This window comes from Gobio gobio, assembly GCF_949357685.1.
Source record: "Gobio gobio genome assembly, chromosome: 13".
NCBI classification, from domain to species: Eukaryota; Metazoa; Chordata; class Actinopteri; order Cypriniformes; family Gobionidae; genus Gobio; species Gobio gobio.
Window position 1 is genome coordinate 16,713,333 of NC_137106.1, and position 15,742 is coordinate 16,729,074.

The 15,742-nt window shown below is 38.5% G+C and overlaps 1 protein-coding gene across 1 annotated transcript in view; it reads left to right on the top strand.

The window, feature by feature from the left end:
* Positions 1 to 2,946: 2,946 nt before the first annotated feature.
* spata17 (spermatogenesis associated 17) overlaps positions 2,947 to 15,742 on the top strand; it is a gene marked incomplete at both ends in the record, with an annotated part of 40,336 nt that continues 27,540 nt past the window's right edge. Inside the window, 5 exons of the mRNA XM_079833669.1 lie at positions 2,947 to 3,014; positions 3,243 to 3,332; positions 5,235 to 5,316; positions 6,163 to 6,213; positions 10,696 to 10,799. Of these exons, the coding sequence (XP_079689795.1) occupies positions 2,947 to 3,014; positions 3,243 to 3,332; positions 5,235 to 5,316; positions 6,163 to 6,213; positions 10,696 to 10,799 (395 nt within the window). The remainder of the gene's footprint in view (positions 3,015 to 3,242; positions 3,333 to 5,234; positions 5,317 to 6,162; positions 6,214 to 10,695; positions 10,800 to 15,742) is intronic.

Consider the following 15,742-nt stretch of genomic DNA (forward strand, 5'->3'; position numbering starts at 1 on the left):
TCAGAAAGATGCTCCCTGCAGGAAGGAAATGTCATTTTATGTTTCAGTGAGTGTAAGTACAGTACTAGAAAAGTGCATACAAGAGGATTTGTATGACAATAAAATTCACAAACCCAAACAACACTGTGACAAGCAAATCCCAGGAGACTTGTAGTCTTATTCACTCTCAAACCGCCGTTATTAACAACAGCACAGTAACTCTGGCACTGGTGAGCTCCAGAAATCAAAGTCTTGCTTAATCTTGGCAACACAGAGCCATTCTCCTTTTTGCAAATATTTCAAGTCCTACGTTCCTCTCCTACAAAAGGATTTTAGAGTGAAAGTAAACACTTCAGAAACACAACTATGGTGTAACATTGCCCAGGAGGATTTAAATTGGGTTTTTTTCATGGCCTCTAGGCAATACCTATATGACAACAACACAGCAGCCGCAAAACAAAAACAGTCTGACTCAATAGAGACATGAAGGGATAACCGACAGATGAATGGTAAAACGATAAAAAGCAGCAAGTTTGTGCTTACGGTGGACGTTCACAGCCAAAGCGAGATAACAGAGAGCAACATAGCTTGATTTATTTTCTCTTCAGCTCTTTTCAAAATTGGATGGCAAACACTCCCTATTCCATTAACTACAGTCCATATGATTTCTGGCAAATAAAACTGTGCGGTAGCATCTGCGCGCCTTATACAGTGGAGGAGAAACTGCAAACGCAAATGATACGTTTTATTATTTGCCGCCATCAAATAGGCCCTTGCATCTGCTTCTCTGGCGCCGGATCCGCAAACACAGCGCCCGTGTGAGATGGGAGAGACCTCAATCAAACGTAAGCTAAGCCTTTCTTCAGGACATGAAACAGAGCACTCCTCTAGCTGATATTATGTCTGCCAGAGAAAACAGGAGAAGATGAAGAGGGAAGAAAGGAAATGCAAAACAGAAGGAGGATGGAAAATAACATGAATTACCTGATTATGAATAATAAGCAGCAGGCATACACGCTGCACTTATAGCTTGCATGATAATCCCATCATGCATGGTAGTGTAAGTTTCTAATGAAGTCATATAGAGCTGAAGCATAATCAGATTTATAAGCTTTGTATAAATGCGATGTATAAAAGATTCTTCTCTATTATACTTTGAGGGGACCAAAAAAAAAAAGAGTTTGCCTTTCCATTGGTCACCCAGTCAGAAGCACTGCAGATTGTTTAGAGAGTAGAGGAAAGGAGAGCTATGATGAAACAGTGAGAACGCAGGTGATATATCCCTGCACACTAGCATTGGAGCCGGCAGCACTAAACGCCCTTCTGCATGGGGCAGAGGAGCCTCAACTTCATCAAACCCCTCGCAGGATCAGCCCCCTTCTTAATGGATTACTGCTGTCTCAGTGGAACCACACTGCAAATAATGATAGAACACCTGCAGATTAAACCATCTTACACAATACTCAATTCATTACCTTTTTCCCCAGATAAAGGCCAGCTAATAAAAATATGATTTTCTCTCGCAGCAGAACAGTCACACCTTTATCCTTTAAGGGAAACAAAAGGAGAGGAGGAAGGTGATATCATCCAAAAGCAATAACGGCCATCATTGCAATTACATGGTCACTCCATTGCGAGGAAAAAGAAAAATGTGTGGTGGTTTAGAGTGAAAATGTCAGAAAAATTCACTATTTTGCTAAAATTTTGTTTTTTAAATTATATAGGAAGGTTACATTTCAACTATAGCATATTAATCGTTTTTTTTATGAGGGTTCATAAAGATTCTGCGCTGGTACAAATACAAGCAAAAAAAAAAAAGAAAAATTCAACATTAAAAAAAGCTTTTCAGAAGCTTCAATACAGACTGTGAAACCCCCTTCAACCTTGATGCAATCCAAAGTGATTCACATAATCAGTAAAGTGTGATCTAGAGATGTGAAACCAATGTGAAGAATGTAGTGGTGGTCTGATGCGGGGCAAAACTGGGTCACCTGGCTGCATGTAAACATGTGGGCTCTCAACAGCTCTCTCCAGGTGACACCTCATCACCGTGCTGCTAGAATGATGGCTTACACCCGTCTGGCTTGTCAAAACACTGTTTCGCAGGCAATTACCACGGTGGCCAGCCCACCACCGGGTTCGGATGGATGGGCGACACAGCCAAAGGGTCACTCCTCTGCCCATATTTCTAACGCTTTGCTCTGGTGCGGCGGGACAGCAAATTGGCTGGCGTCTGTCAGTGGTTATCTGTATTGCCAGGAACTCACAAGACGTCTTGTATCTTGCCTATATCACATCCAAACAGAATATCTGAAAACAGAGAGAAATGTTTTGTGAAAAGATGATATTGTCAGTTATCTCAACGGATCTGTTCAAAATCGTGTTGCGTTGAAAAAAACAAGATGTTCTCTTGTAGTAAGAATGTATTAAATGTGTATGTTTACTATATGAACCAAGGATTTAAATAATCGAATATATGGACTGCCTTACTAACCCAATTTGCAAGAGAGAAAAAAAAGAGTTGGTTTGTAGTTGTACTACAGCTAAGCTTACAGAAACTAAATAAATATACATTAATATACATTTTATGGTAAAGCCTGCAAAAGTAAAATACTTAGTGATATGTAGCCTGCATATTAAATACATTTACAGGTGTCCAACAGGAAATAACCTACACACAGGAATAAATACAATCAACATTCGTTTGCCATTTACGTATAAAGTTTCGTTGTTTGAGGCAAAATTGTGAACGTTTTTTTGGGGACTTATTGAGAAGAATTATGTTTACCAACTTTGAACAGAGCTGTTTTCCACATGATAAAGCCTCTGGTTCAGTTCCCGCTCATTTGAATGGACGTGTGCACTTCACTTCCTTGACTGCGCGTGACCGCTGACGAGCACATTTGCTCTACCCCTCGCGCACGTGGATCTTTCCGTTGTCATGGAGACCCGTAAACATCCGGAAATATGGCGAGACTTGTGAAACTTTACAGTCAAGTTGATAACATTAAAAAGCAATATTTCATCAGAAACAGGTAATGAAATAATGCACATATTCAGTTCGCTACTTTTGAAAACGGTCTTGCGTTGTAACAGTTGATGCAGGCGAGAAATGAGGCGAATATCAAAACGTTTACGTCAACAAGTTCCTTCTTCACAGCTGTTTATAGATAAGAATAGCAAAGACACATATTGGTGAATCGTCTTGGGGTTAAGAGAACACATTAATTCGGTGAACTCAATGAAAGCCTCTCGTGTTACAGGATTGCGGAGGAAAACAGACAGAAAGAGAATGAGGCTGCAGTCAGAATTCAGAGCTGGTTTAGGGGTTGCCAGGTGAGGGTATACCTCAGGTAAGACATATCATTTCATCTGACAATATGTTTTTCAGTGTAAGTTATACAAACAAATAATTAACTCTAAGTTAAGGTTTATTTATGTATTTACTTGTTTGTTTAGAAGGGAAATAAGTGGCAGTTCTGTTTCAGTTCATTCCTTAGGCTAGATAATACTTTTTACATAACGTTATAATAATTATGCAACTTTATTCATTCATTAATTCATTCTTTTTTTCCATTTATTTAAAGTCAACTATACAATGAGGGCAGTCAATAGAGTGCAACAGTCTGGTGTGGAAATAAAAATCCCATTCATTTTCTCCTTAGTGGAGTTGATTTTTTTATAAACCTTTAAAAACATAATTAGTGTGAGCTACGAGGTTGTTTATCGGTAGTAAATGCTTTTGTTGTTATCAGCCCTCGTTATTTTAAATAATCACGTTTAATAGTGGAATTTTTGGTGAAAAACTACTACCAATGATTCCGTCAAAAACATCTCCACCAATCAGGGAATCGATCAGAGAGCATCTCTCTTGTTGCAACTCTTTAGCGTCCACCCATTCCCATGAAGCACTGCAAATGATGAAATCAAGTCAACATTCCTATGCTATCAAACTACTAAGTCATCATAAAAAATATATTTACATCATAAATATATATATTTATTTTTTATGGAATATTGCAGTATTATAATTATTTATCCTTGCGCACCATTATTTGTTAAAAATGTATGTGCCCTCGTAATCTTTAGTCAAAATAGCTTCCCCTCCCTCTTGCAGCAACATCTCTTCTCTTTTGTGATGACGTGTTTACTGGAGCAAGAGCAGGACAACCTGTCACTAACATGACATCACAACAATAGCAAACCACAACCATCCAATTCCAGATGGACAAAATCAAGTCCCATCCTAAAAAATGTTTTTCTTATTCGAGAAGCCATTTCACTTGGATATACGTCAAAATAGTAAAAGAAAGACTATTGCAACTTCCATTTCATTCTGACGTTTTTTTGTTGTTTTTTTGCATGTATATGCATATTTTACAATAAATGTAAAATATACTGTTTCTACATAATCAACGTATTTAAATCAATTGTTTTATATTTATCCATTTATTTGATGTCTTTTGCAGAAGTTTATGGGATTGGAGTTCTTTCCCTTATTAAAACCATTAAGTCTTTGTCCTTTGTCTTTATGTCTGATTTGAAATCATTTTTTGCTTCAAATCAAAGTTTGTAATGTTATGATTCACCTTGTAGCTGGTTCGTTTGGTTCATGGTTAATAACTCTTTAGTGAAGACCCAAGAACCAAGGCCACTGAAAAAGTGGGCGGGCACTGTTGCACTCTATAGGCGTGACAGTTTTAGGATCCATATGGGTAGACAGATGTGTTAATGTGGACAGGCGTATGATTCTATATTCTCAGCATATACCTGTAAGTGGTCGCTGAAGCCTAAATCTAATGCATTTGGTCTTTAAATGCAAGAATTAGCCAGTGCACAGGGCGCTACAGTGTGTAACCTCAACATATTTCTGTGCAGTGAGCAGACAAACTCCCAGACAGTAGGTTAATTTAGATTACTTTAGTTAATTGATCAATGTGTTAAGTGGATAATTAAGCGCAATCTAGGCTTCTTGAGTGCAGCTCCAGGGTTGCCACCGTCCCTATACGCATTGATTTTTTTGAGTTATAAATGGCCTTTTGGAAATTGATGGCCATGTTGAGTTCAGAGTTGCCATAGACATGCATTTAGAGGGTGGTTAATGATGAATGCAAATGTACAGTTGTCCAAGAAAGACCTACCATGGACAGGCAGAAGGAAAACAGGGGACTTTGAGGAAGGAAATTTTGATTTAACCAGTCTGAAAGTACATAAGTAGAATTACTTGTCAAGTGTTGTTTTTTTTTATTTTTCAGTCATCTGCATAAAAATGCAACATTAATACAAAAGATATGGCGGGGTTTCACTGCTCGGGTGCTTTTCAGACAAAGGGTAAAGGTAAGTTGTGAAGACATGTAATATTGATTATGTTATGATAACCCTCATTAACATTTAGCAGTTAACAGGCATGCCATGACTTGCATATATCTGGCGTAAGTTTGTAATTTGACAATTCGTATTGATTTCCAATGGAATGCTTTTATCTCGTCCATGTTTTAAAGGTGCTGACAAATTAGTGCTCGTTAGATTTTACATTAGACTTAATTGTTTTGGAATTTTTTGTTGTCTCTGTTTTCTGCTGTGTTTAGTCATGACCTACAGTTGGTTGTCTAATGTTATGTTTTTCTATAATGTACAGTTCAGTATTGTTTTGTATTTTTTTACATAACTTCCAGGAATTCCATAAATCTTTTCTTTAAAAAAAAAAAAAATATTTTTTTTACATGTTCTTATTTTTTGTCTGATTTCTTGTCATTTGTAATCAAAAATCTTTCCTCTACCATCATATAAAGCGGTTCATATCAAGTTTCTATTTTGATCGTGGCCTCATTGAGTGAATCATTTGTGCCTTGTGTCTTGTGAATATTCCTCACCGTGTTTAGTCGGTCCATCCTCAGCGGCATTCCATTGATTATCAAACTCAGCAAAGAGCATTTTACCTTCATACATCTCCATTAGTTACCAGCCTGACTTTCATAGATTTTCCCAGCCATGTCTGCATTATGTATTAAGAACAGGCACTTCCCTTCGATACAAAGTATGACTTGCCACTCCACCCTCTTATCTGCTGCTGCTTCTCCATGACTTTTATGTATTATGTATAAGGAGGATTTTATTCCTCGCATGTTGGGAAAACATCAGAGGACCCAGTCACAATGTAATGCTATCTCCCTCTCTTCACAGACAGCATATTTTATCATGAAGATGAATTTCTACAATAAGATGGCTGTCAAGGTAAATATTTCTCTTGCTGTTTAGTGAGTGAAAAGTCAGTAGGTCACACATTTGATTTGGATGAAACCTGTAAACAGATTTTACTGGTGTGTGTGATAACTGCATTGAAATCTAAAGTGAAAGTGGTTCATGAAAACAAAATATGCTTAAATATATTCAATAATATTGATTCATATTTGTGTGTGTATTTATTGACATCTTTGACATGTTTTCATAGCTATTATAAATATATGAAATATATAAATAGAATATACAGAGATACCTGTTTCCTGTGTTCCTTTGTTCCGTTTTTCCCGCCAATCATTGGTTTCTATGGACGCTCATTCAATCTGCACACTGTTCGCCCTTGAGCTACTTTTACATTTATTCATTTAGCAGACACTTTTATCCAAAGAGACTTACAACTGAGGAATACAGGAAGCAATCCGTCATGAAGAGGCGAAAATTCACAAAAAGTGCTTGAAATACTAAGCTTTGGAGGGGACATTGCTTAGAGTAGCATAAGCTAGAATAGGGAGGGAATAGAGGAAAATGTAGGGTTTTTATTTTTTTTAAGATGAGGTTCAGTGCTCACTGAAGACAAAGAGCTCCATATCTTTGTATATTTAAGTTCCTCTTTTTCCAGTTGAGTGATCCAGTATTGTCGTGTCAACACATTGTTTCGTTGCCTTCTTCATACCTGTGGATTACCTGAGGTTTTTTTTTTTTTCTAATAAACTTTTATTTTGGAACCTATTGCATCTTTGTCATCTTCATCTGGACTAAACGTGACAGAATACCGAACCCACGAAGTGAAGATGGAGATTGCCTCCATTAATGCAGCTCCCACGGGGAGCTTGCTCAAGCCCAATGGGGCTGTGATTTTTTATCTTCCAAGGAGGAATAGACCTGGAGTATGGGGAGGAATTTGTCGGCATCAGCAACCTTGCATATTGCAACGACATCACACTCATGGAGGGATTTTGGATCGGACTCAGAATCTAAACTGCTGCTGGAAGCTGGCGGAGTAGGTCGACGGATTTTCTATTGATGTAGGCAAAGATGAAGAGGATTCTGAGTCCAATGTCCAGTCACACTCTACATCCGTCACCACCCCATAGCCAGACCCAGCACCCATGCCCACCACTGATAAGGAGCCAGACCCCACCACAGACAGAGAAACCTAGCTGATTCCCACCACGAAGATCAAGCCTGAGCCAATGCCCATTAAGGAGCCAGAGCCAGCAGCCACATCCGTCCCAGAGGAGAAGCCAGAGGTCCTGGCTGACCAGGTGTGTGAGCTGGCCATAACATCCGTGACCGTAGGGTTTTTGGTGGACCTGGATTCAAAGGAATGGTTGATAGTAGACTGGGAGACCGAGGTAGTGCTTCCTACCCTACCCGCCCACAAACCTTCTCTGCTGCTGGTCCCTTCCTGCATTAATGTATGTTCATCGTCGACACCAGTCCTGTCCATCACAGAGCCTACTTCCACACCCAGTCTTCCTCTCCTGCCTGCTTAACCAAAGCCAGCCATTCCCTCGGATCTTCCACGCTGACTCCCTTCAGCCTGTCAGCTCTGCTATCAGCTCTGCCCTGATCTGCCTTGTGGCTTCCGGTCCCCACCTCGGCCCATTGACCAACTGGCTTCGCCCTTGCTCCTCGCTCCATCGTCCCACCGGCTTCACCTTGGTCAGTCTTCGCCCCACTATAGCCACTGACATCCGGGCTATCTGCTATCCGTCGGGCTCCTCCATCCCTCAGATTCAGTCCTCACTCACTGCAGTCCTCCGGCAGCCTGGCTCCACCTCGGCCGCTCATCTCTGAGACTCCGCCTTGGCCTCCCAGTCCTTCGGTGTCACTGGGTTTCTCTGTCACACAGACTCCGCCTGGGCCTCTACATCTCCAGGCTTCACCGTTGTCTCCTCCCTCCATTACTGGGAGCTCCATCACTGGATCGTCTACCTCATGGCCGTCTCCTGGGTTGCTCTGGGATCTCGTCAGCCATCCGTCCCTCCCTGGATCCTACCACCATACTGTCCTTCATAGGCCATTCCACCGTCATCACCTCCGACTGACATCTTCTTCATGGCTCATGGCTTCTTCCACCGCCAGCTCCTTCATGGCTTTTTCCACCGTCTGCTCCGCCCTGGTTCCTCCCATCTGCTCCCCTACCAGTTTCCAGTGACTTGCCGGTCCCTCATCCACCTCCAGAACCTCCACCCTTCTTCCTTCAATCTACCATTACGGCGTGCCGGGGGGGGGGGGGGTGTTCTGTCACAATCCATGTGTGTTTAGTTTCATTTTCATGGACTTTTCAATCAGCACACCTGTTCACCCTTGGGCTCGTTATAAGTCACTTTTTTTTCAGTTGAGTGGTCCGGTATTGTCATGTCAACACGCTGTTTCGTTGCCTTCAAGATTCAAGATTCAAGAGTTTTATTTGTCACATACACAGTTATATACACAATATACAACTGGCAGTGAAATGTAAACAGGTCCGCTCCATGGACAGTGCAAATAACAGTTACAAGAAATTAAAATAGAAATAGAATAAAATTAGAATAAAAAGTATTAACATAAGTAGGATTATAAATAAATCAAGTAAAGATAAAAATTGGAAATAAGATAAAATAAAAATATAAAAAAATATGTGGATATGATAAGTGAGATAAACTGTAGACTTAAAAATAAGTGGTTAACATAAAATATATATATATGTATATATAAAGAAGTATAATGTGCAAGATTTATTACAGGTTGTTACACAGTAACAATAGGAACGTAAAGTGCAGTGCAATGGCAGTATATGGATGTTAATGTTTAAACTGGATGTTTATGCGTGTGCGGGGTGAAGTGAAGTCACGTGACTGAGTTCAGGAGTCTGATGGCCTGGGGGAAGAAACTCCTCCTGAGTCTTTCAGTCTTTGCCATCAGGCTACGGAAGCGCTTACCAGATGGCAGCAGGGTGAAGTGAGAGTTTGCAGGGTGATTAATGTCTCTGATGATTTTAGTAGCTCTACCTCTGCAGCCTTCTTCATACCTGTGGATTACCTGAGTTTGTTTTATTTAATAAATACTTTTGTTACATATAACATATTATATTGTTGTGCTTTATGCGAACCATTCCCTTGGCCCAGCTCGTGGACCTTTCCGAAAGAAAATAATATGCTATCATATTTTCTCATCTTTTATAAGGCCTAAAGTTGTAAAAAGGTAGCAATATCAATCTTGCATGTTCTGTTTCACAGCCTATAAATCAAACACGTTTATATCTGAGTGATACATTGGCACTTTTATAGAGCTATTGGTATGTATAGAAGCTTTAGTTTTACAATTGTTTTTCCCTGAGGTGAAACTTTTAAAGAATTTTATAAGTCTTACAAAATTTCATAGCTTATTGAAGAATGTTGCATTTCTATGGAGGATTGCATATTTCTACTGTGATGATTGGACATCACAAGAAATGTGAACTGAGGAAGTGATTTTATTCGCAAATATTTTGTGTTAAATCTAGGGCCCACCCTGCGTTCTTCACTACCACTTCTGTTATGCGAGTCTAATTTGAAACACGAAGCTTGACCTCTTCTCAGGGGTCACAGAATATGAGACTAAAGGTCCTGTCACCACTTAGACACAAACAGAAGTCGCTCAACAGGACAGACAGCTTTTATAGACCTTGTAAAAGATAGAGTGCTATGTCCGGGAAGCACCGGTAATGTAAAAATCTGCTGAAGGAAAAAATAAAAAAAGGGCGACTGTGAAAACAGTCACTGAAGGATCAGTTTCAAGCACAGACTGGGTGTGTTGGATAGAAAAAATGGACTGTCAGTTTTGTTAGTTTGGAAAGCTTCATGAATGTCACTTCATACAATTGTGGTCATAAGTTTACATACATTCAGTGTTGCACTTCTGTTTAGTCATTTCCTTTATCCTATAAAGTGTTTATCGCACTCTTTACCAAAAGCCAATGTGGTAGCCTTTTAATATAAATCAGTGTTTACAAGGGAGGCCTGATTTGTATTAGATCTAATTGAGCAATATGCATCATTGATTTTACTAGTCTAAGAGGTCACAAAGAACTCAGAATCCAAGCTTGCAATTACTTTATTTAAAATTATCTATTGACTACTGATCAATGGCAATTCTTGTTTTGTTTAGTTTTGCCTTATTATATGTTTTTTTCTCTCTTTTACCTGCTATTGTTTAAGCACCTAATTAGCCTGAAGGACATCTGTCCTTTTTGTTTTGGGTCCTCAATGGTGCTGTCATGGTGGCACTAGCAAGCACTCATTCTTCATGGAGTGACAATGACTGCAAGCTCGAAAGTGACTGGGAACTTCTTTAATTTGCTCTGACTTTGATTTGTCTTTTAACTTCTAAATACTTTTTGCAATTCCAAAATAACAAAATGTCCTACTCTTTATCAGCCATACAGTGGAATAGTAAAGGCAACAAAATAAGTACATGTATTCATAATCAGAACTTACCCTTCTTTTGCAGATACAGCAGAGATGGCGTGGCTATTACGTGAGAAAGTATGTACACAATTATTATGCACGCAAGAGATATTTGGAGGGATTGACAAGGAAGAATGAGCACATCAGGTGAGAAGAATTAAAATTATGACCTTTTTAATACTGCTCCAAATAAAGTCATATTTGTACATAGCATTGCGTTAAACTGGTGTTCACAAATGACCATTGTCTGAAATTCTTGCAAAGACAAAGGAATGTCATGCCTTTTACGGCATGTTTGAAACATATACATTAGCAGCATGTCATGCATAAATCGCCTCTGGTTACTTGAAAATGAATAACTTTATGAAATTTAAAATTAGCCTCTGATTTGCGTCCCCACATTTATAAAAAAAATTCCTGCTTCAGGGGCCGAAGGAAGATGCCATCTTTTACTTTTGATAAAAACGAAGTCACTTTTTTTAATGTGACCAATATATTTTGTGGGAAAATATCTTAAGGGTTTAGCTAAAATTAAATGTAAATCTGTTAAGTGCTCCTTGGATCACTGACTCCCAACACCCTGCCCCCTCCCTCCATCTCCCTACTCCAGCCTCTCTTTAAGTGGGAATGTTCTCTTTTAATGGGGTTTCTCACCTATGAATCACGTTAACACATTGCATTTCTCTATAAAAACACAGGGCCATCATGTACTACACTGTCTTAAATGTTGGAAACTTTTCCCCCCTTTTGGGAGAGGCCACAATTCAGTGTGATTGTCATGATCAACCATTATGATTTTTCAATATGTTGTTATGCAGCGAGCATAAAATGCAAGATCCACCAGTAACTGATTAACAGAAGTCGTATCATCAAGGGCGTAGTTTTGGCTGGAACAATGGGGGGGTTGAAGTGTGAACCGTTTAGCGGGGTCCCAGGGCATGCTCCCTCGTTGTGAGGTATTTATTTATTTGTGTGTGTTTATTTTAGCAAAATGGTCTTTTGTGGTATCATCCACACGTGTTGATAACATAACTAAAATAAAGTAATAGCTTAGCTAACAATTACTTGTTTACATAAGATATTATGTATTTTATTTAAGCTCCTAAAAACTTATCAGTTTGACAGAATTTTCTAAATCAAAATGCCATGATAGGTCAAAACTAACTTTACTAAAAATTGTCTTATACTGAAAATATAAATTTAGTGTCATCTCCTGGAATATCTGAAAGCCATGTTTACACTTGGGGAAAAACAATTGTTTAGTCAATAATTCAAGAAGGTCCAGACTTTAAAGCTCTTTCTAACTTGTACTTGGCCTTATGAAACAGTAACACAGTTCTTGTAATTGTTTAACTATAGCATTTGTTTACAATAAGGATATTTATTAAGGATAAGACCATTGATGGCTCCTTATTACCACATTATGGCCAATTTTAACTTTCTTTTTTATCTAAAGCATTTGTTATGAAAAATAGAAGCCTACACATTTAGAAAATATAGCTTCAATATGCCACAGTTGTAATATCTTTAGTGAACAATCTATTCCATAAACAGATTATCTATTATCAATTTAGTCCAGTTGATAAAAATTTACCACAATTTGAAGAAAACACCATCTACATCTAGATGGTGCAGCTTGGACTCAATTTGTAAATTTGAGAGATAATGTTTGACTTTCTCCATAGAATTCAAATGGGTCACACATTTTATTATCAGCTTCGCAATAGGTACGGCTCACACGAATCTTTTCAGACTTTTGGAGCGCGCTGGTGAACGCACAGAAAATACAGTGATTCACACGTCATGCATGCACAATTTCGGGAACTTCGTGCTTACAAAAGCTCTGAATGTGTGATGTGTATAATTAATTAATAGCCTGATTCTATGTTCCATTAACCATGGTAGGCTATACATTTTACTTGCTTGTTTTGGTTATTTTCCCTCCCGCAAACTACGCCCTTGCGTATCATAGATACAACAGAAGTTTCATTGTATAATGAAAATGAAAACTTAATTTCACATGGATAGATACAAAAAAAGTTAATTATATATCAGTTATTTGCTCATTTGATAATTTCAGAAATTCCCAAATATTGTCATATTAATCCACCTAGTCAGTATTAAACAGAGTCAAAGTTGCTTCTTGTTGTGTAAAAAAAACATAGGAATAATCAGTCTTGTCTCAGTAAGTTTTGGATATCTGTCCAGCTGTGTTTTACAAACACCATCCCATTTTTTTGATTGTCTTTTCTTTCTCTCTCATCCACTTCCGCTCTCTCTATCCATCGGTAGACTCTATCTGTTAGTGCATTAATTAGTTGTTTATGTAATGCTTCTGAGGTCATGATGAATCAGTCATAGATGTGAAGTGAAAGATCACTACGCTGATTCTGACAATCTGTTCCACGTTGGGCTCAGGATCACCCACTGACTGATTAGTCACCCCTCAAAGGTCTCAGTGCCAGGATTTTAATCCGTACAGCTCCGGCGCTTGAATAAATTATTCAAAATTTTCCTAATGGTTCCCATTTAGCACAAGCAGACCAGCCCGGCATGCCAATGATAGGAGGCCAGCGACTGCCCGTGTCAGGGCGGCCCCTCTCTCTCATTCTCTCTCCCTGCCAGCGGTGAAGGATCCCCCTCCTCCCCATGCAAAACGATCTGTGTCGTTTCATTAGCTCTTGCCTGACGACAAGGCCCGCTATGTTCCAGTGTCCATCTTCATTCAGTTGTCCTTCTCTGCATACCTTAATGAAGTCAAGACCCGAGTTCACCGCGGCAATTCCACAGCAAGAGTTTGTGCAATGTAACAATTTATCACTTGTCAAGAAGACACTTAAAGTTCCAGCACTTAATAAGGGCTTCCTCTGGGCTTGAGTAATTAGAACTGAGCGGCTTGCATATTTACTAAATGTGGAGTGTCATTGCCACCATGGCCTATTGCCTGCATGAATTATTTCTCTATCTGTAATAAACAGCTGGGTAATTATTACTGCCATAATCAGATAAATTTCTCTCTGTAATGTTTGAGCATGGCAAATCTTTAACTCTTTGGAAGCACAGGGGGAATTTATGGACTCCCATTGCTCAGGCTACTTTTTCCGCTCTCGTGTCCCTTTCAAGGACATCTGAGAAACTCACTCCTTAACTGCAGGCCTTATTAAATGTTTTTTTTTTCTTTATAAACATTTCATAGTATTTAGGGCAGGTCTTTTATCAAAGCAAGACTCCAAAATACACAGGCCATATGCTTAATCACACAAATTACTGCATTCATTACAGAGAAGTATACCAAATCCCATTTTATGGGGAAATTGATCTTGATGTTTTCCACCTTTTAGAAGCATTTAAATTCTCCTAATTATTCATATTTATTTTTTAATTTTTTTTGTGGGTGTGTTTTCATTTAAAACAAAACTCGTGATAGGTGGCTTTTACTGGTCTTTGCAAACGTTTTAATTAAATTACAGTGAGTGGAAATTTGAGAATTTATAGATAATGCTGAAATTCCTTTAAGACAAATGTCAAAAAGCACTCTGGTAATTATACTTCATATGCGGCACGACAGACACTAATATATATATATATTAGTGCTGTCAATCGATTAAAGAAATTAACTAATTAATCACACATTTTCTCTGTAACTAATCGCGATTAAGAACATTGGAGTTTTTATTTCACAGTTACTCTCCAAATTAATGCAGAAACAAGTTAAAGACAGTATATTTTAAATATTTGTTGTAATGGCATGTTTTTGTGACATTGATAAATATTCAGAAACTGAATAAAATTCAAGTTAACACTTAACTGCACAAATTATAAATTAAATATAGATCAATCCTTATTAAAGCTATAATTTCCTCTGTTACCTTTGTTCTTTGGTTAATGACAGACCTCACAGCAACTGGTTTATTAGGCTGCTGTCAGTTTAAGATCTGCCGTTGCCAAACATGACACAGATCTGACCCAAATCTCATTTTCTCACAAGTTCATTTAAAAAGTCGTCACACAGACACGTCATTCACAGACAGCACATTTTCGTTTGTCTTGTGGCGCTTGAAGGATTTAAAAGCATTTGCGTAAATAAGAGCCTGATCATATAATGTAACGCTAGCTAAATGATGGTGTAAAAAACGGATGCTGCATAAAATATTTGTACGTATTAAACTGAAAAAATTAAACAAATGCTTTAATGTGTTAATTTTGACTGCACACATACGCCAATGCTAGCATATTGAAAAAATAACACATTTAAAAAAGGTTAAGGTAACTAATAGGATAGACTGAATCTGCTGTATTTTTGACTGAACACTACATTCTTAGCTGTTGATAGGTAAGGGTGATTAGCACCTGGTGGATTGGTGGATTCTACAGTAAGTGGATGCAATTCAGTGGGCCGAGGGTGCTTATAGCGGTGTGTTGTGTAAGGACACACAAAGGTCATCTGTGTTAGCTGCTCCCATGTCTCCCTACTGGCCCATCAACACTAATGAGGTTTATGTGTTACCCCAGCCTTCTCTTAGACACAGATCGAGATCCCCTTCCACGGTTACAAATCTATTTGGCTTTTGTCCACTGCAGTGCAATTAATAATAAGCGGGAGATATAGGTTGGCAAAGGTCACACAGACAGCGTGATGCCAAGTGAAAGAAACCGAGGCTGGTCAGAAAGCGTTTGAACATTGTGACCTCAGACCACAATAGAAAACACACTCACAGTCCAAACTACTCTGCGTATTTGATTTATTTAGGCGATTTACTTTTACGGAGAGGAAATGGGAGAGAAAAATGCATAATAGGAAAAGTGAGGGGATTTTTAAAGGTCATTGTATTTTGTGTATGTTATGTTCATTATGATATATTTTTTTTTTATTAATTTGTATCTTGTTTTCTTTTCTTTTTTGCTACCTAGGCTTTTGAGGCCTTCCACTATTTCAAACTGTATGCATACCATGCCTAATAACACTTTGGTCATGATTCCTAATGCATTATCATTCATACAACAGAAATACTGTTTTGCAAAGTTTCACAGAAATCCAGACTGTCAAACTATTATGTTGTCAGTGAAGCTGTTCTCTTGAACAATCCACA